The sequence below is a fragment of the Dicentrarchus labrax genome, unplaced genomic scaffold (genome assembly GCF_905237075.1).
Source record: "Dicentrarchus labrax unplaced genomic scaffold, dlabrax2021, whole genome shotgun sequence".
In the NCBI taxonomy this organism is placed as follows: domain Eukaryota; kingdom Metazoa; phylum Chordata; class Actinopteri; family Moronidae; genus Dicentrarchus; species Dicentrarchus labrax.
In genome coordinates, this window is record NW_026136716.1 from 15,591,881 (window position 1) to 15,619,540 (window position 27,660).

The 27,660-nt window shown below is 39.1% G+C and overlaps 2 protein-coding genes across 3 annotated transcripts; one reads left to right on the forward strand and one right to left on the reverse strand.

Annotated features, from left to right (window-relative positions):
* Positions 1–1,485: 1,485 nt before the first annotated feature.
* Positions 1,486–13,547, reverse strand: LOC127378453 (ankyrin repeat domain-containing protein 10). 2 transcript variants are annotated; one of them, XM_051427293.1, is made up of 6 exons: positions 13,250–13,547; positions 11,990–12,142; positions 11,162–11,253; positions 3,249–3,481; positions 2,078–2,155; positions 1,486–1,970 (listed from the first exon to the last, which is right to left on the reverse strand). In XM_051427293.1, the coding sequence occupies exons 1-6, from the start codon at positions 13,445–13,447 to the stop codon at positions 1,576–1,578; spliced, it is 1,149 nt and encodes a 382-aa protein (XP_051283253.1). In that variant the 5' UTR covers positions 13,448–13,547; the 3' UTR covers positions 1,486–1,575. The 2 variants fall into 2 exon arrangements, with proteins under 2 accessions (XP_051283253.1, XP_051283254.1); XM_051427294.1 differs by having other exon boundaries at positions 1,486–1,967; positions 13,250–13,544.
* Positions 13,548–13,576: 29 nt separating this feature from the next.
* hsf2bp (heat shock transcription factor 2 binding protein) lies at positions 13,577–27,405 on the forward strand. Its single transcript, XM_051427296.1, has 10 exons — positions 13,577–13,684; positions 13,867–13,961; positions 15,452–15,587; positions 17,439–17,542; positions 19,998–20,147; positions 20,288–20,432; positions 20,806–20,923; positions 23,128–23,225; positions 26,102–26,301; positions 27,032–27,405. The coding sequence occupies exons 2-10, from the start codon at positions 13,890–13,892 to the stop codon at positions 27,059–27,061; spliced, it is 1,053 nt and encodes a 350-aa protein (XP_051283256.1). The 5' UTR covers positions 13,577–13,684; positions 13,867–13,889; the 3' UTR covers positions 27,062–27,405.
* The last annotated feature ends 255 nt before the right edge of the window (positions 27,406–27,660 follow it).

Here is a 27,660-nt window from a genome sequence, read left to right on the forward strand (position 1 = left end):
CATAAATAGCACAACTTGTAATCAGCAACATTATTCAAGAGTACTGTAAAGTTTTGAAGCAGATCTGATAAATTCCCTAGGGGTTTGTTTGTTCAAATACAAGATCACAGACTTCAAAATGGCCAACTTTGACGGCACGCCATGGACACGCCCTTCAATGTACAGTCAAAAAATGAACAGTGTTCATTCAGCACCATGTTTTGACTGCACTGACCAATTTTGAAGTAGATCCAATAAAACCTGTAGGAGGAGTTGGTTAAAATAGAAGCCCTGAAATGCCAAAAATGTCATCACAGTGTGACATTCGTTCAAAATGGCCAACTTTGACGGCACGCCACGGACACACCCTTCAACGTACAGTGAAAAAATGAACAGCGTTCATTCAGCACCATTTTGTGACTGTACTGACCAATTTTGAAGCAGATCCCAGAAATTCCCTAGGACGAGTTCGTTCAAATGCAAGGCGAAAATTCACCGAAAATGACCACGGCCTAAAAAAATGGCCAACTTTGACGGCACGCCACGGACACGCCCTTCAACGTACAGTTGCAAATTGAACAGCGTTCATTCAGCACCATGTTTTGACTGTACAATTTTGAAGCAGATCCAATAAATTCCCTAGGAGGAGTTCGTTCAAATACAAGCCCAAAAAGTCAAAATGACCACAAAATGATGAAAATTAAAAATTAAAATTGCAGACTTCCTGTGGGATTTGGGGCATGGGTCCAAGAGGCTTTTCTGCTTCTTTTATCATGATACACATGCGTAGCAATCTTCGTACATGTGGACCTTACGTGTCTTGGGGGCTGATTCTGGGGGGCGTGGCTTAGACGTTTGGCGGCGCCCGTGCACGGGGACAATGTCATATCGGTATTTTTGCTATGTTTGATTTTTGTGCAAATTTTCATGCCATTTTGAGCATGTTGCGGGGGCCAAATATGCGGTCGAAGTCCCAGAGGTATAATAATAATTCCTAGAGGAACAATAGGGTCCTTGCACTTGTTAGTGCTCGGTCCCTAAAAATACGAATCTTTCTCCACATGAACAGACTCTCTCCCATTGTGTCTGGGAGCTGTTCAGTGGGGGGGGTAAATGATAGAGAGATAGCCTAATGAGAGAGAGAGAGAGAGAAATGATTTAAAAAAAGGAAAGGAAAAGACTAAAGACACTAAGAAGATTAAAAAAAAAAAGCTGGACGTGAGATATTTTTTTCCCTTTCCATTTCCTCCCCTCATATACTTATTTCTCTTTTGCTCCCTCCTTTGTCAATTACTCTGCTCTTATCACTCTCTTTTTCTTTTTCTCTGCTCATACACCACTCCCCCTTGCTCCTCAACACTTACATAACGCCTACAGAATCCTACCTGCCCTGTGCCCACAGCATTTATCTTAACCCTACCCAATGAAAGTAGAAATATGTAATCAAACTAGATTAAATGTGTCCTGGATATCTGTAGTAATGACTCAGGGATTGGCAGCAGATGATTATTTTTCCAAATGTCAGAATGTTGTTTAATGCAAGTTAAGAGAAAGCATAGCAGAGTAATCCTTCCCTAATAGGCTAACCCTCTGTCTTTATGAGCCGTGGTACAGGTGGATGGTGCTGGCCACAGCCTGCTTGTATCTGTGCTCAGCCTGGATGCTGTTGCTGTAGTCCAGGCGGCTACTGTCGCTCAGTTCTTCTGCCGTGTCTCCAAAGCCATGGTAGTGTCCGTAATGCAGGAAGTCCCCACAGTCTGCTCCCATCAGCCCCCACCAGGTCGGCCGGTGGGACACGTAACTGCTGGGGCTGCCCGTCAGATGCAGTGAACCACACATGTCAGTTAACGAGTGCTGAGCAGCCGCTGCTGCTTGCTGATTGGCTGGAGGGGAGGACGTTGAGGAGCGGCTTTTGGGTGGCTCAAGGTCGTCCTGGTCAGCATAAGGCAGTGTGTGATGGTGGCCGTTGGTGATGGCTTTGGTGTCATCTGCTTTTTAAAAACAAACTTTGAAAGTTAACCTCTTCATAAGCAGCTCTTTTAAGAACTACTCTGTGATCTCTAATCTGTTTTACCAGCAAAAGAACTCTCAGTCCCACCTGAGCTGAGCTCCTGTGCAGACTCCATGTTCATGCTCTCCAGCTCCTCACCTCCACTGCTTTGCATCTGCACCACATCTGCAGTAGAAGAAGAAAGCTTCATGGATATAACATACTAAATTCATAGTCCATATCTTGAGTCGGGTTTGTTTTTATGAGTTTAAATCTAGTCAAGTGGTTAGAGCTGATTACATTACGTAGGTTTTTATCAAATAAATACCAAGTAAATACTATTTAAATATTTTTAAAATCCGTTGTGATTGGCATATTTAGTTAGTTTCTGAGAATGTGTGTGAGTTTAATATTTAGAATGTTTTGGCAGAAATCTAGCACAATATTCATAGATGTGTTTTCATTAGTGTATAATCGCCTGAAAATAAGAATAGTTGCGTTTTTGTGACCTTAGTATGAGCGTTTTTTATTTACAGAGAGAGGGGGTCCTCTTCTACAGAGTCCGCCATGTTAAAACAGCCATGTTTCTACAGTAGCCCAGAATGGACAAACCAAACACTGGCTCTAGATAGAACAATATTTACATTACAACATTTAAATCTTGATCTTTTTTCATTGTTTGTTTTCATAATTATTCAATTTCATGGATTTATCTCCCAGCTCTACATACAAATTTTTGAAATCAATCCAATGTATATGCTTGATAATTGAAGAGTCCCACCCATGGTGACATTCTGCCGCAGGCAATGGTTGCAATCTGAAACTTCACTGCCAGATGCCTCTAAATCCTACAAACTGGTCCTTTAATGGCTGTATTTCAGAACAGACAGGGGTTCCATACTGTATGACCACAAAAAAAAGTTGTGAGGTTAAACTGGTGTTTGGTAGAAAGTGTGCTGACATACAACTCAGTCCTCAGTTATAGTAAAACTATTTGGCTCTTTCAGAACCAACTGCAGGATTTATAAACCTACCTATTATAAGCGCATCTGGCATAAAAGGACATTTACAAAAGGTCTCTTGTTACAAATTTGAAAAATGACATTGTTTTCTTTTTGTTTTTGCATTGATACTGTTGAGAGCACTTCATGGTTTATGTCATGCGTGCTGTTTTACATTTTCTTGTTCTACTGTCTCTGCGTGTCTTGACACATTTCAACTAATAAATAAAATATATTTTTTTTTATATTGAAGAGCTGGGACTCAACAAATGTCTTACTATCAGCTCTCCTGGCTTTCTTCATGTGACCAGTGTCCATGGCAGTCTGCAGTCTCTTTCTGCTGAGCAGCTCCTGACCACACGGGGCACTGTTTCTATTCTGCACTCCGTTCACATGGAGTCCGCTGAGCTGCAGCAGGTGCTTCTGGGTTTTAGAGATGAGGCAGAAACAGTCATGGAAGCCGTGAGCGAGGGCCAGGTCTGCTGCAGTCTGCCCACTGGCATTCCTTAAACTGAACAAGAAGAGGACACAGTAAGATAAACTGCTTCCTGTCTCATCTCTAACATCTCCCCTGCAACACATTCAGCTAAATGAATACAATTTTACAAGTGAGCTGGTACAATTAAAAAGGGCAAAAAACAGATTCAAAGCTAACCACAGATCTATCCTTTGTAGTACAAAACATGAACACTAAAGAATATTTCAGATTAATTTGCAGTTTAAAGAACAGTCCTGTTGGGTAATTCTATCTCTACCTCAAATACATAAAATAACATGTCTTCTACCCAGGCCCTGAAAAAATCAAATTTAGAAAGAAGAAATTATTAATCTCCCTCAATACTAGACAAAATAAGAAGGAGCAACAAAGTTTTATTCTAATGCAGGCCGACAAGTTTTTAATGGCACATTTGGCATCTGAGCTTGACTGACCAAGAGAATACCGATATCAATATGTATATATAAGTTAAAACAATGTGATATCAATGTATCAGCCAATATACATTTTTCTGTAATATCCATCAACATATATAAAGATGGACGACATGACAGCTCTCTAAAAGTGAAGTCACATCTTGATCGCCCCCTGATGGCTCTCTGCAGTATGGGTCATAAAGCCTGCTGCCTCCATTTGGGGCATCCACTACACGTCAAATAAATGTAAATCGATATAAACTGATACACTGGTCAGCCTCTAATTCTAATTTTATCAGCTGGCATACATGCTGCTATGATACATCTGTGACAAGCTAATGTTGGCCAGACAAGACTGTTACACTACACTGTTAGTTCAAAACTTTTTTATTACCCCCACTGAATTTGTTTCACTGTAGAAAATAAATAAAAGCAAGAACAGATCTTCATCATCTTCTACTAAGTATGGCAATTTGTCTTGTCTGGTGTTGAAAGAAAGAATCTCAATTTAAAGTCAGATTACCAGCTTTTCTGAGCTTTCAACAGCATGTGGTGGTCTTTAACAGTGAATAGTTAGTTCAGGGCAATGGCTCAGATGTCATCACACGATATACGCTCCACACTACACACTAAGAGACAAGACCTATCCTCCTTTCTTGCAACATTACACTGGCCATAAGTTAAGTTTTGAATTAATTTAAAATTTTTACTAATTACTTTTTAGTCCTGCATGCCTTGCTCCTCCCTGCATTATAGATTAACTTCTGCCTTATGAGTCTAGCTGATGCCTGAGCTCCTCAGGCAGGACCCTTTTAATTATTCCTATAGCCAGCCTCCAGTAGGAGGCAGTAGTTCAGCCCGTAGGGACTTATTTTGGGAACTGGGGGGTGACTGGTTCAAGGCCAGCATGGCCCACAGTATTTAGTGTGGACTGGTTGCTGGAGAGGTGCCAGTTCACCTCCTGGGCACTGTGGACTGTTTAAATATCTCTCTCTCTCTCTCTATATATATATATATATATATATATATATATACTGTTCTGTAATGCCCTTTAAAATCGATCATTTGTACCGTCTTATCACTTATCTTACTCTTCTTCTTATATGGGATATTATGGGAAAATGATTCTACATGTTTTGTACAGATAAGTGACTTGAGTGAATTAAGACTCCTTAGCAACTGTCAGGGTTCCCACTCTTTTTAAGAAACTGTTTTACAGAACATTTTCTAGGAGTTTTTCTTGACAATACAGGACAGCACTTGCTCATTAACGGTAGTCCGCCATAAATGTTTAGCATTTATAGGCCGATTCTTCCATTTTCTGAATTGACTACAGTTTTCCAATTTAGAAATTTCCAGAACAACATAGATTATTTTCAGGACATGTGATCCTTTCAATCAATTTCCATGACTGGAAAACTAGTCCTTTAATTTCCAGGTTTTCCAGGAATGCATGGGAACCCTGAGCTGTATATCTCAGCATTACAACATTTTAAGTTTAAACCTCGATTTTAAGATTAAGTTTATTTTGCATCGTTTTCAAACGCAAATTCGAATGAATCGATTTAAGCTCTACTGTCAATACAAAATAACACGTGAGCCAGCTCCACTCGCTGATGAAGACTGAGATGCAGAGGAAAGCTCAGAAAAAGCTAGTAGGTGGATTTTTTTCTCACTTTCCATACAGTATGTTTGAATGTTTTAATGGATGGTCTCAAACAGTGCCATCACTCATCAGCACGTGATAGTCTTAAAGCAGAAACTGATGATACAACACTTTTCAGACTGTGCAGGCCTGTGTAGAAACCCTGTATGAACAACCATGAAGGTCAGTCAAATCATGATATTTAGTTTTAGTCAAGCATTTAACTTTATTCACTTCTGGACATACATTATGCTCCTTTCCCTCCACTATTGCACAATAATCTTCCAGCTGGGACTGAGCTTCCTGTGATTTCTCCACTGACTCCTGAGGTGTGTCCACCAAGCTCACTTTGTTAGCACAGTGTCTAAAAACAGTTAGTAGGAAGCTAAGCATGCAGGTCTAGACATAACTATCATCAACAGTGCTTTCTTAGCATTGAAACCAATCACTGCAGGAAATACCTCGCCAGTTTGAACAACTGTAAGATGCTCGCTGATGCACATGTGGTAGACTCTGCAGTGCCTATTTGGACTGCTCCCTCTTTCTGGGATTACTCAAGAAAATCGTGTTCAAATTCAATAGCTGTAAAACATCAGAACGGGCAGGGTGTTTGTCTCATGGTTATCCTTTTTTAACATAATATAGCATATGATCCAAAAGCAAATCGAAATAATAAGTTCAAAGTGTAACATGTTAGAAACAATCAAACAAATTACAAGTAATTAGGCTGTTGCGGACTATGAAACTCCCTGAGGCTGAAAAGCTCATGATGCCTATTTACTGACACATATTAACAACTCATTTGATTTCTCTTGAAGTTGGGTCTGATAGAAATTGTATTGAAAAAAATGTTTATGCTAAAAAGAGGAGACAGCAGAGTAACTTATGTAAATTTTTAATTTAAATTTAATTCAATTTCTAATTCAGCACCACCTGGTCTCTTAGTCTCTTAGGGAATGTTACCGTATTTGTACAATACCAAATTATGTTTTTTTTGAAGGAGCAATGTGTAATATATGGCCAGAATTATGATTCATGAATGTTAAAAAGGAACTAACATCAACAGAATTTTCTGTGTAGCGAAAAAAGTAGGCCCCCACCGATTTTCAGTTTCAACACAACGGCTGAGTTTGAACATAGTGTAGAAATAGGTACTACCTGGCAAGTGCTGAAAATGTGTCTGTTACTTGATTCCAGCTATCAGTGTTATTTTACTTTGAACTACATTAACGTAGCCCTGATCGAGCCAAACTCTGTTTAGAAAACAAGCGTTTAAATTTAGTTTGCTTGTAGTCTTGTGGACAGACATAACAAAGTATGAATTCAGACCTTTTACAAATCACCATCATGGTGTACAGTGGGTATGGAAAGTATTCAGACCCCTTTAAAATTTTCACTCTTTGTTTCATTGAAGCCATTTGCTAAAATCAAAAAAGTTCATTTTATTTCTCATTAATGTACACTCAGCACCCCATCTTGACAGAAAAAAACAGAAATGTAGAAATTTTTGCAAATTTATTAAAAAAGAAAAACTGAAATATCACATGGTCATAAGTATTCAGACCCTTTGCTGTGACACTCATATTTAACTCACATGCTGTCCATTTCTTCTGATCCTCCTTGAGATGGTCCTGCTCCTTCATTGGAGTCTAGCTGTGTTTAATTAAACTGATTGGACTTGATTAGGAAAGGCACACACCTGTCTATATAAGACCTTACAGCTCACAGTGCATGTCAGAGCAAATGAGAATCATGAGGTCAAAGGAACTGCCCAAGGAGCTCAGAGACAGAATTGTGGCAAGGCACAGATCTGGCCAAGGTTACAAAAGAATTTCTGCAGCACTCAAGGTTCCTAAGAGCACAGTGGCCTCCATAATCCTTAAATGGAAGAAGTTTGGGACGACCAGAACTCTTCCTAGACCTGGCCGTCCAGCCAAACTGAGCAATCGTGGGAGAAGAGCCTTGGTGAGAGAGGTAAAGAAGAACCCAAAGATCACTGTGGCTGAGCTCCAGAGATGCAGTAGGGAGATGGGAGAAAGTTCCACAAAGTCAACTATCACTGCAGCCCTGCACCAGTCGGGGCTTTATTGCAGAGTGGCCCGACGGAAGCCTCTCCTCAGTGCAAGACATATGAAAGCCCGCATAGAGTTTGCCAAAAAACACATGAAGGACTCCCAGACTATGAGAAATAAGATTCTCTGGTCTGATGAGACCAAGATTGAACTTTTTGGCGTTAATTCTAAGCGGTATGTGTGGAGAAAACCAGGCACTGCTCATCACCTGCCCAATACAATCCCAACAGTGAAACATGGTGGTGGCAGCATCAGGCTATGGGGATGTTTTTCAGCTGCAGGGACAGGACGAATGGTTGCAACTGAAGGAAAGATGAATGCGGCCAAGAACAGAGATATCCTGGAAGAAAACCTCTTCCAGAGTGCTCAGGACCTCAGACTGGGCCGAAGGTTCACCTTCCAACAAGACAATAACCCTAAGCACACAGCTAAAATAACAAAGGAGTGGCTTCGGAACAACTCTGTGACCATTCTTGACTGGCCCAACCAGAGCCCTGACCTAAACCCAATTGAGCATCTCTGGAGAGATCTGAAAATGGCTGTCCACCAACGTTCACCATCCAACCTTTCAGAACTGGAGAGGATCTGTAAGGAAGAATGGCAGAGGATCCCCAAATCCAGGTGTGAAAAACTTGTTGCATCATTCCGAAGAAGACTCATGGCTGTAGTAGCTCAAAAGGGTGCTTCTACTCAATACTGAGCAAAGGGTCTGAATACTTATGACCATGTGATATTTCAGTTTTTCTTTTTTAATAAATTTGCAAAAATTTCTACATTTCTGTTTTTTTCTGTCAAGATGGGGTGCTGAGTGTACATTAATGAGAAATAAAATAAACTTTTTTGATTTTAGCAAATGGCTGCAATGAAACAAAGAGTGAAATATTTAAAGGGGTCTGAATACTTTCCGTACCCACTGTAGTTATGGAGAGCTTGGAAAGCTATACATTAAGGGAAATTGCAGTGTTAATTACATGTGTCTAACTGTAAACAATCTTGAATAGTGTCATTGCATCGAAGGCGGGATGAGGTGAAATTCTGTCCCCTTTGTTTTTAGAGCATGTGGCCAAGAATTACACATTTCTCCTTTAATACCTTACTTTTACAAATTACATTTTTCTTTCAATTACAAAAAAAGGTCCGAAATGCATCAATATTTCATTCTTAAACAGAGCACTGAGATAAGACGGAATCCGTTTTTCAAGAGAAATCAGAGTGAAATCCAAAATCTTTCCACTTATCAGTAGCAACATAGTGTTTTTGATAACTCCACTGTTTTTTCATTTTAATACTTTCCAAAATAAATAGCTATTCAAAGTCATCAGAAACAGAATTGATCTGATTCTCACCCTCTGTCTTTTTATATACAATTATAGATGCCATAGATCGATTTTGAATTTACATAAATTCAATACATTTCCATATTTGTCACACATAAATAAAAACACATGAGCTTTTCTGCTTTTGCATAATGTCAACATTCATTTTACCTGCAAAGCTACTTAAGAAAATGCAACACACTCAAATAACATTACTTTACATCTACTGTAAATCAGCTGGTTTGGAAGAGAATGGCCAATGAAACATCTGGAATATTTATACACTTCAAATCCTGGTGGATTATATTTTTTCGTACACTACAAAAAACTCATTGTCAAGTCCTTTAGTATCAGATTTAATAAGGTCTGTCAGTGGGGTGAGATAATTCCACCTGTTCTCAGTGTGCAGTTTTGTCTAGAAATGAGAGTCAGTAGCTTGAAGCAAGACAGAATGAAGGCCCATTTACACTCACAGGATCATGTCATGTCACCCTGTGTCAGATTGCTCTAATGAAATCTTCATCAGACTACACAATCTCTATTTTGAGGCATGTCACAATGTGTGAAGAATGTTTGCTGTAGGCTATTATGGATAAAATATAAAAGGAGAGACGTATCATCAACTCCCATCATTTATCAAACTGCATCAAAAAAACAAGCTTTGACCAGACTGACTGTTCAACCTAATTTTAAAATCGCAATATATCCCCTTGCTTACAGTATCTCTATCTATATATATCTAAATATATTGAATTGCAACCAAGACACTAACTTTGTCTATGATCACGTATTTTTAACATGGATGACACAGCACAGCTGTTGTCATAGACCTGTATTTAATTAGATTTTGTCAGGCAACGTCACAACTAAAAACTGAAATAATGAATGGTCATCCAGTTGTCTGACCCACTCCTTAAAAGAGTTTGGATGTGAAGAAATTTTGTTGTTTGCCAACTGAAAATAGGGTAAAGAGATTTTTATGTTGTTCAGACGTTTCTCTATGGACAAAGGTCTCTACAAAACTAACATGAAAACGCTAATGTGATGCAAATCATGTCACAAGAAAACTGTGTTTTAAAATTTAAACAACTCAGTTCAACAGGTTAAAATTAATATTTTTTAAGACCCTCATGAGCGCAATTTAAGACCTATCCATACTGGACAGTGGACCATACGACTTTATACAAGTTACCTTAGCTTTAAATAACTTCACTAATTTTTTAAGACCTGTCATAATCATATTTAAGTTTAAATTGGTTTTTCGATGTTTTAAGACTTTTTGGAGATCCTGGTCTCAGTCAAAATTTTGATGCAGGCAAATGTCTTTTGGTTGCATCTAACAGTGAGATCTAGGGTGACCATTTTGGATTGATAATTTCACAACTTTTCTCTCATGATTGTCAACTTTTGACTGGGACAGCCCAAAATCTCACAGTGTGTTTGAGCCTTAAGGCAGATCACATCGCTGTACTTCAATTCAAGGAAATACCACTTGATTGAACAAATTGATTTGTTTAGGAAATAAGTGACATGAACCCAAAAATGCTTTTTGATTTGTTTTAAGATGACGTCATTTTAGTACACAATTATAGAATGGGGTTTTCCAGAGTATAAAATGAAAGTGGCTCAATTCTATATCATTAGATAAGGGAGACATTTAGTATCTCTGAGAGTATTTAAAGATAGAGACTCTCCCTAGTTTGCAAGTGTCCATCACTGCTCCAAATCCCCAAATCTCCTCTCAGCTCAAGGAGAGACTGTGGAACTGGGGCAGTGATGGAAAAGCTAGACGTGAATCTTCAACCATCAGCATGTTTAATGGTTTGGTAAAATAACCTACATCATTATGAAGAATGCTTACTATATTGCTCAAAGTAAACCAGTGTGGCCTGTTCCCTCCCAAACAGCTGATGTCACATTAGCAAAGCACTGAGATGTAATGACAACAGAAAATACACTAACACTACAACGTTTGCAAATATGTAACCATTTAAAGGAATGCATACAGTAGGACTGGTGTCCAAATCAGGGTTGTTGTTTATGCAGGATATCTTTAATGTCATCTTTACTTTTCTGATTAAACTATGCAGAACATACAGAGTCGGGAGCTGTGATCATTATTACCAAACCTGGTGAGTGGATTTGGCCTAAGTAAACTAAGAGATGTGTAGCTGCTGCTGTGCTTCACACTCGGCATGGCAGAGCTGATGTGTTGCTGCACAGAGGTCAGACTGCAGGATACTTACTGGGGTTTAGCACCTGCTATCAACAGGACCTGGATACAGTCCAAGCTACCTGACCGAGCTGCCTTGTGGACTGGAGCCTCACCTACAAAATCCTGAAGACACAGTACAGGTAATAATGAAAGATATTACAAACACAACATTGTATATTTGAACATGTGAAGCATGGGAGTACTGCAAGTACATGATAGACTTATTGGAATGCTAAGTGTACTCTCTCTCTCTCTAGGTATATTGAAAAAATATTTTTCACTTCCACATTTAGTTTATTTGACCTGACAGACTCAATCAAAACATTACAATTACAAATAGACTTTGTCCAGGATAGGAGTTATATTAGCCACTAACATGGTATTTTAGAGTTTATTGAAATACAAAAATACATAGATTACTTGTAACCAGCATGGAAGAAACATGTTCGCATTTAGAAAAGACAATGGTGACTGAGGAAATTTAGGTTTACAGCAGGATGCGTGAGACTTTCACCACCTTACCAAAACTCACAATGGGAAGCGCTAATATCGTTCCAAAGCAACCACACTGACTAGGCTTACTGCAGATGTATCTTAGACATTTTTATTTATTTTTGTGAGCGTAGGTATCGAATCATCAGTTGGTGTATTGTTACATACCTAGTAATAAAGTTAGAGCTATAATCCTATAGACATAGTTAACCACCTGTCAAGATTTATTATCTTATTTTTCTATACTAGACTAGTGTTGATCCATTCACTTGTTTATGAGATATTCAATACCCTTGTCCTAGATTCTTAATAATAGATTTAGATATACAAATATACACTTGCGGATGGATGGTGTTGGAAGACTGACCTGTTTGTTGACGTCAGCTCCAGCCTGAGTCAGCCACAACACACATTGAGGATGTCCTCCAAATGCTGCAGTGTGTGTTGGCGTCTGATTGAAGCGGCTTGTCACCGCGTTCACCTCACAACCCATTTGCACCAGGCGCACCACACACTCCAGCTTTTTGCATGGAAACACAGAACACAGGCAAATAATGAGTCAACTGAATACATCCGTTGGTCAACAAAGAATCAAGTGAACCATTACTATCAGACTACTGATGGGAGCATTATGATGTGCACCGATTCACTTTTATTGTAAGAAATCTCCCACAACTCCATTAGAATATCAGGTAATATGGTTAATAATAAGATTGTGGTATTGTGTATGTAATTATCAGGTAGGCAGTCAGAGGACAACCAAAGGGGGGGTTATGTGGCATCCAGGGGTCAAAGCAAGCAGGTAGTAAAACAGGAAGCTAAACACCAAGTGACTGTACAGCAAGTTTGTGTGTCGCAATAAAAGGAGTTAAACTGAAGCTCTGGAAATTAACGATCAGGTTTAGCTGATTTTTTATGCTAAAATTGTGTGTTTACTAGACACTTGTGGCCATCACATTTGAAGATATTCAGTCATTTTTATCTTGTCTTTTTGGCATATTTGGTGTTGAGATAATCCAAAAGTAACAAAAAGTAATCAAGTTATGTTATTTTAATATTGTGATACTTGGATTGGGTTACTGACAACATTTTCAAACAGGTAATTAATAATTGTATATTCTTTGAAAATGACCCTCCCAACCCTGGTTAGATCCATGTATACTGCCAATGGTTAGATCATCACAAGTTTTCCTGTTTCCTGGAGCTGTTTTGGCGCCTGAATAGCTATTGGCTCCGCTGGAACCAATAAAAATGCTGCAACCCACTACTTTATTTATTAAATTTTTTTTCAACCAATACAACTTTATTGTACAGTACCAATCAGACATAACTGTATACCAACCTCCAACACTCGGCGGAAGCTTCTGGACCGACAGACTTTACTAATTTCCATGAAATATCAACCTTTTGAAAAATGTTCACACTAACATTAGTTAATTCTGTCCATTTCCATGTTACTAGGGCTGAAAAGTCACGCAGCCGTGATTCAGGTTTACTGCAGTTAAATGAAGCACTTTATGGTATAATGCAACTTCTGCAGGACCAATGTGAGTTTTACCCTTCATGAAGACTAACGCTTGGTGGCTAAATCTCTTAATCTAGCTAACGTTAGTAACCTAATCCCTACCTGTCCGTAGTGAGCAGCCCAGTGTATGGGGGTCCAACCGTGGCAGGAGTCCTCAACAGTCAGATGAGGCTGGTCTGAGAGCTGCTGTGACAGTGAGACCAAAGCGCCAACATCTCCATCCCGACAAGCGCGGTGGAAGGGAAACCGGCTCATAAACACCTCATCGCTGGATAAATCGGCTTCTAGTCCCACAGACATGAGTGAACTCTGAAAGTGGCAGACAGAAACGTTTCTCTTCAGAGTCCCCGGTTCCACAGAGCAGACTGAAAAAGGTTCAAACACAAAGGAAGAGGAGAAAAGCTCTTCTGCCCGGCGGGACAATCACAAAATCCGGACTGGAGTCTGGCATTGAGCGCACCTCGAGCGTCGAGGCAGTTCATTCGGTTTTAGCTAAACAGTGGTCAGGAGCAACATCCGCCGGTGTGCCCCCTACAGGTCGGAGGGAAACTTTTAAATTATACACACAAGTAAGGAACATTATGAATCAAGCTATCTTTGAATATGTTCATTGTGCTGTGTACAACTCTGGGCTATTCCCTGCGTTTAACGTTTCTTAGCTAACTCTTTGGACTGAAGGTACTAAACAACTGATGCTAATAACGCTAACAATCCCACAGAAGACACCAACACCAACCATAATATGTCTGCAGCGTCACTGGGCGGGAAGTCACTGGCTGTGAGTCATAGACCAAAGGCACAGGCAAAGAAACAGGTAACTACTCATCAGCTCTAGAAACACACCTTCAATCTATGGATGACCTATTCATTACAGTCACGGTATCATATGACAGTTAGATAGATACTTTAGTAATCCCTTTGGGGAATTTCAGGTATTCACTTGGACAGTTACACATTTCTATTGTTTTGGCTCTACTACACTACAAGCCAATACCTGTGAAATTATGGTTACAAATAAAGAAAATACATGTTACAGACAGAGAATTGTATGAAAAAAGTTCCTAAAAATATGAAAACGAAAACACTGATGCAGTATTCACAGGAAGTAATCTGCTAGTTATTGTTTTTATTATTTGGGTTCATTGTACAGTTTATCAGTCAGGACTCCTGACTGAGGAGTCATACCCGATGATAGAAAAGGGGCCCCCAAATGAAAAAGTTTGGGAACCACTAACTTAAAGGACCCCCCTTTGCTGCAGTACATTACTTCAATCCAAGGCCGTAACCATTGGGTCAACATTAGGGGCCCCTTGGGCTGACCACATCCAAAAAAACCAAACATGGGACAGAGTATGTTTGTGTTGGATACTTTACTAATGCTGCAAGGTAGTCAACATTTTTGTTATAATGTCTTACTTATTAATTTGTCCAACTTAAATAAACATTTCTTATCTGCCCCTTAGCTCATAACATGTCTAAGCTTTTGCCCTCGTTATGACAGCCTTGTCTGCTTTCAGAATCCGAATCAGAAATACTTAATTGATTCTGATTCTGATTCTGAAAGAGAAGGCTGTCATAATGGAGCTGTGTTTGATGTCAATCAAACTGTTCTACACAATAACCTTTACAGCCAGTAGATATAAGCCAGATTTTTGTGTGTCCTACAGTGATTTTTACTTTTCAAAACTAGCATTGATTAAAACTGGGGACGTGCAACGCATCACCACAGGAGATACCATGTAAGCTGTAGACCTGATTGATATGGTCCCTTCCTCTGATGTACAAAGCAATCACAAAAATGTGTCAGTATACTATCGGACTGTGTTGTTTACCTAAGTGTAAGCCAGAATAAATATTTGCAACTGTGATCCAGACAATTCCTTAATTGACCTTTTTGCAAGAACTGCTCCTTTTTGCTCCGTGCTCCAATAACAATTAAGCAAGCCTTGGTCAGAACCTCAGTAAACTTTCTCCTTTCCTGTACATAGTTATGCTGTGTGCTACAGTTTTGCTAATGATTGATGTAGATTAGCTAGCTAGTTTTAGTTCAGTGCTAACTTAAGATGTGACTATATTATTGGAGCACAGAGTGAAAAGGGGCAGAACTTAGGCAGGGTCAATTATTTTTCAGGTCTGTATATGGATTGCTGAAAACTTAAAAAACCAAATGATATGATGTGGCACCTTATGTCCCTGTGTTGTGTGCAGCTTACTTATTCGCTGGATGGACAGAGTATTTAAAATACTATTTTAACATGCTTTCAGATCCATGTCTGTATTGAGGTTTATATTTTTTTCTTTCAGGATGGCTTTGTCAGAGTGAGGAAACAAGATTTAGACAAGTTAACCACAGAAGTCATGCAGCTGAGGGAGTTCCTGCCCAGAGTCCTGAACAGGGACCTGATCGAAATGCTGCACAAAGCTCGAGCAGCTCAGACAAGTACGCTCCCATTGAACTTTACCTTGAGGCAAAAAATAATTTAATAAGGTGGATGCCATGTCAGCTTATGTGTGTGTTATCTAGTAACAGTAAGAATGATGATAGCTGAAGACATTTGAACAGTTAGCTGAGAGGCTGTGAGGTAGAGAGAACTTGAGTCTACCACAGTAGCCAAAACAACAATGGTGAAGAATGTCAAGAACTGGGGTTAGGCATGTATGCAGGTGATCAGGGAGCCTAGAGCCAGGGGAGTCAAAAATCACGCCAACACACAGACACAGAGAGAGAGAGAGACAGACAGGAGAGTGGGAGATTCAGGTTGGGTCACAAGGCCTACTTGATTTTAAGGGGTGTAAGAAAAACTCTTTTTAAAAACATACCGTAGGCTTAGTATATTTCAGCATTTCATGAATTTCTTTGAAGAAAAAAAAATGAAACTGTTATTTTTAAAGTTTAGATTATTTTTTAAGATTATTTTTTATAGAATAAGGGCACAGTGAAGACCTGAACACAAGCTTTATTCACAGAGCCTTAACTCTCTGCTTAACAGCATCATCCTGCATTACAAAAGTACGCAGTTAAAACAACCAAAGAGCTAATAGAACAATGGCCAAGTGTCACAGAGAATAAAACACAAAACTTTTGAAAAAATAGCTTTAGAGAGTTGTATAGAAAAAACTCACCTCTATTGCTATATTCACAGGAATATTATCTTTTTAATAAGATTAATACAGTAGAATTATATGTTTCTTAATAACACTAATAAGATGAGCAAATGTACATTGTGTTTAATAACTGTCAATTTTAATAACATGGTATACGGTGGTTTTAGTGGTGCAACCCTAGACCAAAAACTTAGGAGTCCAGGACTGACACAAACATTATTTGTTGTAAGTTTCCCCTTACTCAGCAGCTTCTTTTAGCCTTAGGATGTTTTGTGAATACGGCTGCTGGTCATCCGGGAAACACTAATGTCTTTCCTTTTCAAATACTCAAATATTTTTGGGTAATTGGATTTATACTTAAAGTTACACTTCCCAAACCGATTATTTACATTCTCTATAGAGAATGTAAATAATTGGTTTGGGAAGTCCCTGCTGAATCTAGACTACCCTCACTACTAAGTGAACTGGCTTCTTCAAAAAATATTTAATATAAAAGACAAAGAAAGACTTAATATATAATACTACTATTTCTAAGTAGTGCTTCATTACTTTAAAATGTACAAAAGATGTAAGTTATGTAATGAGAATGTTTTTTCATCGTTATTACTGTATTGTAGGTTCATTTTTAGTGTGTGTGTCATAATATAATTCCAAAAAACAACAAAATAGTCAAATGTAAAATGATAAAGGACAGTGAGGGCTTTGGAAAAAAGAGCTGATAGAATTCTTTCTGTTAAAAGATTTAATGCTGATGATTCTGTGACTGAAGTTGCACATTTATCAACAATAAGTTTCATTCTATAATAATGAAAATAATGATAATCTTCAAATGAATGTGCTGTTTCCAAATATTATTAATATTATTATTTCTTCTGTTATTTTTTTACGTAACGCATGTTAGCATTAGCATGTTGTCGAATGTGTATGTGAAAATTAAGATTCTTGCAAATGCCATTACGAGATCCACTGTCTCATGTGCTAATGTCAGAATGTAGTGAAAGTTTCAGCAAACATGACAAAAAATATTTTGTATAAAAATGACCTACTACAGCTTTAAAGACCAAACACTAGAATGCATAGCAAGTACAGTTATAGATGCTTATAGTTATAGTGTGTGTGTGGTGTGTGGTGTGTGTGTGTGTGTGTGTGTGTGTGTGTGTGTGTGTGTGTGTGTGTGTGTACGAAGGGAAGGAGCACCTTGCACAGGAACAGGAGCAGCTGCGGCAGGAGTGTCTGCACCTTCAGTCCCGGCTGGATGCAGTGCAGACTGAATGTCAGAAAGAGAGAGAGGTGAGAGAGGACAGGCAACATAATGTCTGACTGGAGATGACTGTAAGAGGAACACTGTATGTATATGAAGCCTGTAAAATGAACTTTACACAACAATGAGATCAATTATCACGCTTTAAAGGGTTGTTTCAATGGTACAAAAAACAAAACATTTTTGAGATTTTAGTCTATTTCACTTCCATAACGTATGTCCTTTCAGACTAGTGAAAAGAAAATTCCCAAAATGAAAATTTAGGTGCCTATTTTACTACACTTGTCTACTTGTGTGTGTATATTTCACCAGAAGTTAGCATTAGACAATGCCTCGTTTGATCATTTAACAATTTATGAAAACTTGTAATACAAAAACAAAAATTGTTTTAATAGAAGTTATCACCTGTGGAAGTTGGTGATATCTATTAGTTAATTTTTTAATTAATAGGCCCAGAAATATTTGGACAGTGACACAGTTTTCATGATTTGGGCTCTGCATGCCACCACATTGGATTTGAAATGAAACAACTGAGATGCAATTGAAGTGCAGACTTTCAGGTTTAATTCAAGGGGTTGAACAAAAATATCCTATGAATTGTTTAGAAATTGCAACCATTTTTATACAAAGTCTCCTAATTTCAGGGGTTCAAAAATAATTGGACAAATTAACATTACATTTAAATAAAATGTTCATTTTTAATACTTACTGCAGCTGCCTTCAGTTGTTGCTTGTTTGTGGGTCTTTCTGCCTCAAGTTTTGTCTTAAGCAAGTGAAATACATGCTCGATCAGGTTGAGAACCGGTTGATTGACTCGGTCGTAGAGAGAGTGTTTTTGAAATAGCGTGGTGGTTGGCGAGGTGTTAAGTTAGTATTAGAAGTTTTCGTATGGTTGTATTTAGTGAGTATTGTAGGGTTGAGCTGCCATTTTCTTTGTACTGCTTTTCTCCTGTTTTTCATTAGGTTAGGGAGTTAGGTTTAGTAACTGTCTTTTGTTTTATATTAAATAGGGATTAGTCAGGATTTTTGTTTGAGAAAGTTAGCTCTGTTTTGTTTGTTGTTTTGGCCTTGGTTCACCCTGAAGTTTGTTGTTGGTTTTGTTGCACTTCACGTGTTTGTAAATAAATCACATCTCTTGATTGTTAACTCTGTGTTAGTTGTTCGTTTGGGGATCGGGGTAGGATTATTGGTTTATTCTTTTCATACATTTATGTGGCGCTCCTTTCTCCTAGACAGGGGCGTAACACATTGCAGAATATTCCACTTCTTTGCCTTAAAAAACTTGTTGCTTTCGCAGGCATTGCCAATTTTAAGTGTGAAGAGTCGTCCAATCAACTTTGCTGCCTGTGGCTGAATCTGAGCAGAAAGTATATCCCTATACACTTCAGAATTCGTCTGGCTGCTTCTGTCTTCTGTCACATCATCAATAAACACTAGTGACCCAGTGCCATTGGAAGCCATGCATGCCCATAGCATCACACTGCTTCCATCATGTTTTACAGAAGATGTAGTGTGCTTTGGATCATGAGCTGTTCCAAGCCTTCTCCATACTTTCTTCTTCTCATCATTCTGGTACAGGTTGATCTTAGTTTTATCTGTCCAAAGAATGCTGTTCCAGAACTGGGCTGGCTTCTTTAGATGTTTTTTGGCAAAGTCTAATCTGGATTTTCTATTTTTTAGGCTGATTAATGGTTTGCACCTTGTGGGGAACCCTCTGTATTTGCTCTCATGAAGTCGTCTCTTTATGGTAGACTTAGATACTGATACACCTACTTCCTGGAGAGTGTTCTTCACTTGGGTGGATGTTGTGAAGGGGTTTTTCTTCACCATAGAAATGATCCTGCGGTCATCCACCACTGTTGTTTTCCGTGGATGTCCAGGCCTTTTTGAGTTCCCAAGCTCACCAGTGCGCTCTTTTTTTCTCCGGATGTACCAAACTGTTGATTTGGCCACACCTAACATTACCGCTATCTCTCTGATGGATTTCTTTTTTTCCAGTCTAAGGATGATCTGTTTCACTTACATTGACCGCATATTGTGGGTTAACGGCAACAGCTTCCAAATGCAAATGCCACACCTGGAACTCCAGACCTCTTACCTGCTTTATTGATGATGGATTAATGAGGGAATACCCCATGCAGCCCATGAAATAGCTTTTGAGTCAATTTTCCAATTACCTTTAGTCCCTTGAAAGAGAGGCAGCTACATATTTAAGAGCTGTAATTCCTAAACCCTCTCTCCAATTTGGATGTGAATACCCTCAAGTTAAAGCTGAGAGTCTGCACTTTAAGCCCATATTGATATATAACTGTATCTTGAATATGTTTTGGTAAACAGCTAAAATAACAAAACTTGTGTCAGTGTCCAAATATATGTGGACCTAACTGTAGAATATGTAACACCATGGTGTTTATTGGCTTTACCTAATTCATTATTATTATTATCAGAGCACCTGTGTGTTAACACTTTAGTATCTGTATGTAGGAGAAGCTGCTGTTACGTGAGCAGCTGTGGCAAAGTGTTGCAGAATTGCAGCAGCAGGCGGACTTCTGCTCTGGTCTGGGATCTGCAACCTGCAGTCTGCTGTGGAGCTGCAGTGCCAGGGAGCACACGGTCACACAGTGGCTGGCTGATGTGAGTCATCTCCACAAGTCAGCCTGTGTGTGTGTTACACTCATCCCAATGACAGTGAGATAATTTGATATCTGACAGCTGATGGGTGGAATTGTATTGTCTGATGTGTGTATTATGTGTGTGTGTGGGTGGTGGTGCAGGGGAAGCTCCAGTCCTTCCTGGCGGTAGCTGCTCAGACTCTGGAGAGCTTTGTCAGGTCTGTGGACGAAGAAATTAAAACTCAAACTGAGGACCACAACTCCCAGGAGCACCAGTTTGTGTTGGCTCTGGCTGGAACCATTACTAGTGAGTTCATAGCTTCTGTATAACAACACATTGGTGTGTAACGCACACTTGAATACAGATGTTTTCTATACATCAGTACGTTTTATACCACTGAACCTTACCTGAATCCACTAAGTTATAGCAGCGGATTATGATAATGAAAATAAATGTAGTTTTATAATGTTAGACCATTATTAATCCACAAATTAATGTGTTGTTTCTATTGGTTGTTGCCATTGTTTTTACAAAAAGCACTTTAGCATTAGCATGTTGTCAAATGTGTATGTAAAAAGTGTATATCGAGTACTCTTTTTGATATTGTGTCAGTGCCTCACAGTGACTAAGAGCAGGCGTCCCCCAGTCACCTGCCTTGTCTTTGTTTCCAATCATTCAGACATAGCAGCAGTAACGTGTGGGCGGGACTTCCTGTCCAGCTCGGCTCATGTCCTGCTTGACACTCTGATGAAGCTTCTGGAATTGATGAAGCCCGGTGTCTTCCCCAAACTTAAAGTGTACGTGGGGCAGTGGTATAATACAAAACACAAACCACTATTGGATACATGTCCTGAAAGAGAAATGTATTAGTAGACTGGAGTCACCAGTCACTATAATGACTCTTTCTGTCCGCACTGGCCTTTAAGAGATCCCTTCATAGAGCAATGACATTGTATGAAATGAGGGATAGTCCTCTTTTTGTATAAATATGACTTGAATGATATGAGGCTTTAGCAGTCAAATCAAGTGGGTACCTGGTCGTCTTTTTAGTACAAAATTCCCATTTTGTGTTTGCACCATATGGTTTTCACAGTGTTTCCGTACCGACATCTGGTGGAGTGTTACGTCCATGTAGGTTTGTTTTGCGAAAACAGCACAAATCTACCTCACACTGCAGAATTCACACACTGAACTTTAGAATAATTTTTAAACAGAGCAAGGACTCGCACACTGAATGCATCACATCACACTCAGCATTAGAGGTCTAAATTCTGCTAAGAGCTATTGATTCGTTCAGTGACTGATGATTGAGTATAGTGAGCTCAATTTGAATATTTTGAAGAGTTTAAGATTTGTTCATACATGTACTGAACATCTCTGGCCCATATGGAGAGGAGGAATGATTTCTGTGACTAAGAACTCTCTCAATGTTTATAATGCATTTGTGTGTTGCTAAACTAAAAGGATGAACCTATACTTTCATAAATGAACTGAACTCTTAAAGTTAAAACCTCATAGGTGTAATTGCAACAGTGTTCTACACAAAAGTATACACTATATGGACAAAAGTATTTGGCCACACCTGTTAGTTCTTGAATTCAGGTATCCCAATCAGGCCCCTTGCCACAGGTTTATAAAGTCAAGTACCTAGCCATGCAGTCTGCATTTGCAAACATTTGTAATGCAAAATGGGTCGTTCTAAAGAGCTCAGTGACTTCAAGCGTGGTACTGTGATAGGATGCCACCTTTGCAATAAGACTGTTTGTGAAATTTCATCCCCGCTGGATATTCCACGGTCAACTGTAAGTGATATTATTAGAAAGTTGAAGCGTTTAGGAACAACAGCAACTCAGCCACGTAGTGGAAGACCACGTAAAATCACAGAGCTTGGTCAACGACTGCTAAGGCGCATGGCGCGTATAAGTTGCCAACGCTCTGCTTTTTCCATAGCTAAAGAGTTCCGAACTTCCACTTGCATTAATGTGAGCACAAAAACTGTTCATGGAATGGGTTTCCCTGGCTGAGCAGCTGCATGCAAGCCTCACATCATCAAGTCCAATGCCAAGCGTCGAATGGAGTGGTGTAAAGTGCATCGTCACTTGACTGAGGAGCAGTGGAAACGTGTTCTGTGGAGTGACGAATGACGCTTCTCTGTTTGGCAGTCAGATGGTTAAGTCTGGGTTTGGCTGATGCCGAGAGAATGTTATCTGCCTGACTGCATTGTGCCAACTGTGAAGTTTGGTGAAAGAGGGATAATGGTATGGGGCTGTTTTTCAGGGCTTGGGCTAGGCCCCTTATCTCCACTGAAGGGCTATGTTAATGCTTCAGCATACCAAGACATTTTGGACAATGTTATGCTTCCAACTTCCAAGTTTGGGGAAGGCCCTTTTCTGTTCCAACATGACTGTGCCCCAGCACACAAAGCAAGGTCCATAAAGACATGGTTTGATGAGTTTGGTGTGGAAGAACTTGACTGGCCCACACAGAGCCCTGACCTCCACCCCATTGAGCACCTTTGGGATGAACTGGAATGGAGATTGCGAGCCAGGCCTTCTCGTCCAACATCAGTGCCTGACCTCATAAATGCTCTACAGAATGAATCGGCACAAATTCCCACAGAAACACTCCAAAATCTTGTGGAAAGCCTTCCAAGAAGAGTGGAAGCTGGTATGGCTGCAAAAGGGGGACCAACTCCATATTAAAGTATATGTATTTGAATATAATGTCATTACAGTCCCTGTTGGTATAATGGTCAGGTGGCCGAATACTTTTGTCCATATAGTGTATATATATATATATATATATATATATACACTATATAGTGTAGACCAGCCACCATTTACACCCACCACTTATGGCGCTGCTTATTATAAGCTCAAACGAATTAACTCATAGATTCAGTCAGGCATGTTACTCTAGATGTGGGCAGTAGGTGTCAGTGCTGTGCTTCTGCAGTACACACTAGTGTTTTAGTAAAACTGACTTTGCTCTTGTGCTACAGGTTGATGCTGATGGCTCTGTATAATGTCAGCATCAGTGTTAAAGGACTGAAGTACATCAGTAAGAACCTCCTGCGTCTTATCTGGAGCCTGCTAGATGGTAAGGAGATTACACACATGTTAATGGAACATAGTTATATACAGTATAATGACTAACTGCCTCCACAATAAAAGGACCACTGAATAGTTGGTGTATACAGTTGTGGTCAAACATTTATATCAGTGGTTCTCTGTGGGACGGGTCCCCCTGGTGTGGCATAGAGCTATTGCAGGGGAGGTGTAGATGACTAGGGGAGTGAAACAAAGTTGAATTAATATGATTTATGTAGGTTTTTTCTGATGCTATCGTGCTGACCTTCACCAAAATTCAACCTGGATACTTTTTTATTTGTTTTGGTTGCACTATCATTGTTTATGATTGCAAAAAAATGTGGGGTGGGGTGCAAGAATGTTTTTAATGCCAGGAAACATTTGAGAACCATAGATACACTAGTTACTACTGCCCATGGGATACTTTTTAGTGTGCATGAGGTTTGCCCATGTCCCCTTAGGAGCTCTGTGCAAAAGTAATAGATATACTTAAAGGTCCAGTGTGTAGGATTTAGTGGCATCTTGCAGTGTAGTTGCAGACAGCAACTCCCTTGATTCACATTCCTTTTCCAAGTACAAAGGAAAAACTAGAGTGGCCGGTAAATGCGGAATGTTCCTATCTAGTGCCAGTGTTTAGTTTGTCCCTTCTTGGCTACTGTAGAAACACAGCAGTTCAACAGCGGACTCCATGGAAGGCGACCCGCAGCATCTGTAAATATAAAATGTTTATTCTGAATTAATATAGACGAGCCTAGCACATAGCATTTCGAGCCTTACACATAGCATATCTAAGTACAGGAAAGGAGAAAGTTAGCCAAGGCTTCCTCGACTGTTATTGGAGCACAGATCAAAAAGGGGCTGGACTTAGGAACGGTCAATTAGTACCACGTTGATTAAACTGAAACCTGATGTGAAGAGTAAAGAATAAATCCTCACAAGAGTTGCTTTTTGTTAATTGTACAGCTTTATTGTATGTTTCTCTAGTATGGACTTCTCAGTAATGAGCAGTTAACCATTGAACAAGGCCTAGACTACAGTACAGAATATATTTAAGACAAGAGAGGGTTTAAAGAGTCAGCACAAGAATGGAAGCAGCCAGACCTCAGAACTTCACTGATCTGTGACATTTACCTCCAACTAGTGTTGTTTTTGGCAGCCTGTTTTAATTTTAGTTTTAGTCTAGTCTTTGTGTTAAACTGTCATTTTAGTTTTTATTAGTTTTAGTCATGTTTATACTCTTTTTAGTCTAGTCAAGTTTCAGTCGACTAAAAGTCTGAGCATTTTAGTCTTATTTTAGTTTATGATCCATGACTATTTTCGTCTAGTTTTAGTCGACGAAAACTGATGACATTTTACTCTAGTTTATGTCAATGAAAATTGTATTTTAGTCTCTTTTTAGTAATGCAATTCTATTTAATCCAGTTAATATAGTAAAAGAACCTAGTATAGTATAGACAAAACCAAAATTTTCTTGAAGTCACCCATTTCACAAGTTGAACAAGGTTATCTTATTATTATATTATTGTTACCTTATAGACTCAAGAATACATTCAATTCCAGACACGGAGGATGCTCTGATTTGAATTTACAACATATTTATTTTACCTACTTAACATGTAAGAAGTACACACACATACATTTAAATAAAATAAATAAATAAAATAGCTTCAAATGACAATGCCAGAAAAAATTGACATTACATTCAAGTTTAACTTAAAGAGAAACAAGACTTGAATGCTCGAGCTACAATAACATAATAAAAAAGTGCAAATAAAATGTGTGTCTGTGACTAACGTTAACCCACCGCAGCTGCATCTTCTTCTTGTGCTTCCTCGTCTCGCAGGTTCTCATGGATCCTGGTGGTGCCTCCTGCCATGGTCCTGCTTGACTGCCATTGCTAATATCACTGATATTACTGTTATTATTATTATTAATATTATTATTACTACAGTTACTATTATTACTATTGTCACTGCTCATTGTCCCCCATCGTCGCTGTTGTCGTCGTCATCATCTACTGTTAGTGTGGTTGTTGCTACTGTTGTTGTTGGGTTAGGGTTGCTCATGGTGGTAGTGTTGGGTCTCTGTAAATGTTATAAGGAGTTTGGTCTAGACCTGCTCTATTTGAAAAGTGTCCTGAGATAACTTCTGTTATGAATTGGTGCTATACAAATAAAATTGAATTGAATTGAAAATTGAATTAGATAATGCCGCGAGTGGGGATTGAGGAAGTGACGTCGCCTGCGTCTGCACAGTGCGCTGATGCAGCCCCAAGACTCAGGAAACAGAAATAGTTACAAAATAATAATAATATTAGCGAGACAAAATAACATTATAACATTTTGTCTCGTCTCGTTTTGGTCAACGAAAATTAAGAGATATTTTAGCAGAGTTTTTATTTTGCAAACCACATTTAGTCCCGTTTTTATTCGTCAACAATATTGCATTATATATTTGATTATAGTTTTCGTCACATGACCACCATTTACGTTGTGTCTCGTCTCATTTCCGTCACGTGATAAAGGTTTGTTGACGACGATATTTAGTCATAATTTTCGAAAGCAACACTACCTCCAAGCTTAACCCCAACCATCTATACTGTCAGAGTGCTTGCTCTGACACAGATCAATCAGCAGAATGAAGCATCATTCTGAGTTATTAGAAGTTTGACGATTCTTATTTTCAGGTGATTATACACTAATGAAAACACCTATAATTATTATATTACATTTCTGACAATAGATCCTCCTAAATATTACACACTGGACCTTTAAGTCAGCAATGGCACATGGGGCTATGCAAACCAACTTTATATAGACTATATTCCTGTAAAAAATGTGCAGGTGTCAGCCTCCACACTACTAAAAAGCTCTGTCTGTCTGACAGATGGAGACTGGGAGGTGTGTCTCCACTCTCTGCGTCTCCTGCAGTCTGTGTTGTTGGAGGAGGAGGTGCTGCTTCTGCTGGGCTCCTCTCTGCTGGATCCAGACCTCCAGGCTCGTGTCAGCCGGCTTACCTCCACAGCACAGCCCAGCCTGAGACTGGCTGCCCAGCAGACCCTGGAGGACCTGCAGGCCCTCCAACAGGTACCAAATATGTTAAACCACTGTCTCTATAAAAACATAGCAACCAAGTTATATTGCCATCTTTCTCATCTGCTCCCAGACTGTACCATGGATGCATAACGAGCTGCAGTTTCGGTGTCTGTGTCTTTTTGACCTATAGTTCAGCTGCATTAACACAAAAATTCAGAAATTTGGCTCCTTCCTGCAAAGTTGTGCGGACATGAGGCAGTGTCTATTTTTAAAAAGGAACCACTGTGACTCAGTCAGAAAATAGCGTTGCATTTCTCCGATTCACTGCTTTGTTCTCGCTTATGACACTCCCTCTACTTATTTGTTGTCTCTATGTTGCCCAAAAAAGGTGTTTTCTGACTTGCTCAAGTTAGGGAGCAGGGGCCAACTTTGAATGGTGCATTTACTAGTTTACACAACGGGCATAGTATATCTTTAATGTGAGCACAAAGAAACTCCCCATTCAGCAGATAAACACGAAAGCACATCAGTACATTATTCTTCACAGTGAAGCTGAAACATCCAAGTGAAGGAACAATAAGACCCAAAGGGACTTAAGTGAAGACTATTTTGACAAGACTGCAAACAGTGACGGAGAGTGAATGAGAATCTGTCAGTTTATTTTAAATATTGTAAACTGTGAAAATAGTGAAGGTCTAATTAAAATAATAATACAATAATTAAGTGTGTCCTAGACATAAAAGTGTGGAATGATGAAAAAAGAGTGTTTGTGTGTTTCCAGGATCAGGGATGTAAACAAAGCACCCTCTGATGTGGATTCAGTATCTTCAATCCAGTTCTCCTCCTATATGAACTTCCCTCCCTTTCACTTTAGATCTGTCTGTTGTGCTGTTCTTAGCACTTCATGTGCAAAGTGAGGAGAGAAAGTAAAGACGAAAGTTTCAAAGTTAAACCTATATATTCAATTAAAAGGAACAACCGTTTATATCTGAACTTTTTGCTTTTTTTCCCTAACTTTTTTAACTTGCACTGTTCACTGTTGAGCCTTCAGATTTGTTCATGATTGTTTCTTAATTGGTTTGCTACCCACGTAATGTGAATATGATAATACAGGTTTGTATAAGACACATTAAATATTATGTTTGTACACTTTCAGAGCACTCTCCTTCAGTTTCTGAGATTGATTCAGTGATATTTGTTTGATATCCATCACTATTACTTTATAATCCATGTGGAGCTTCCTCCATGCTCTTGAAAACAGTACAGTATAGTAATACAGTAATCAGTGAGATAGTTACATCAGAAAGCTAATGTTAGCAAAACGCAAGTTAGCTAACTAGTTTATTTACAGCAGTTGTTAGTTAGGTAGTAAGCTAACATTTACTTAGGATGTGATTATGTATATGTAAC

Bases quoted from the DNA above. Each gene is read 5' to 3' on its own strand.
- LOC127378453 (XM_051427293.1), bottom strand. From the start codon at position 13,447: ATGTCTGTGGGACTAGAAGCCGATTTATCCAGCGATGAGGTGTTTATG. The intron at 12,143-13,249 runs GTAGGGATTAGG...CCATGCAAAAAG, and splicing joins GGGCTGCTCACTACGGACAG to CTGGAGTGTGTGGTGCGCCT. The intron at 11,254-11,989 runs GTCAGTCTTCCA...CTGTGTCTTCAG, and splicing joins GAGCTGACGTCAACAAACAG to GATTTTGTAGGTGAGGCTCC.
- hsf2bp (XM_051427296.1), top strand. From the start codon at position 13,890: ATGTCTGCAGCGTCACTGGGCGGGAAGTCACTGGCTGTGAGTCATAGA. The intron at 17,543-19,997 runs GTGAGAGAGGAC...ATCTGTATGTAG, and splicing joins AATGTCAGAAAGAGAGAGAG to GAGAAGCTGCTGTTACGTGA. The intron at 20,148-20,287 runs GTGAGTCATCTC...GTGGTGGTGCAG, and splicing joins TCACACAGTGGCTGGCTGAT to GGGAAGCTCCAGTCCTTCCT.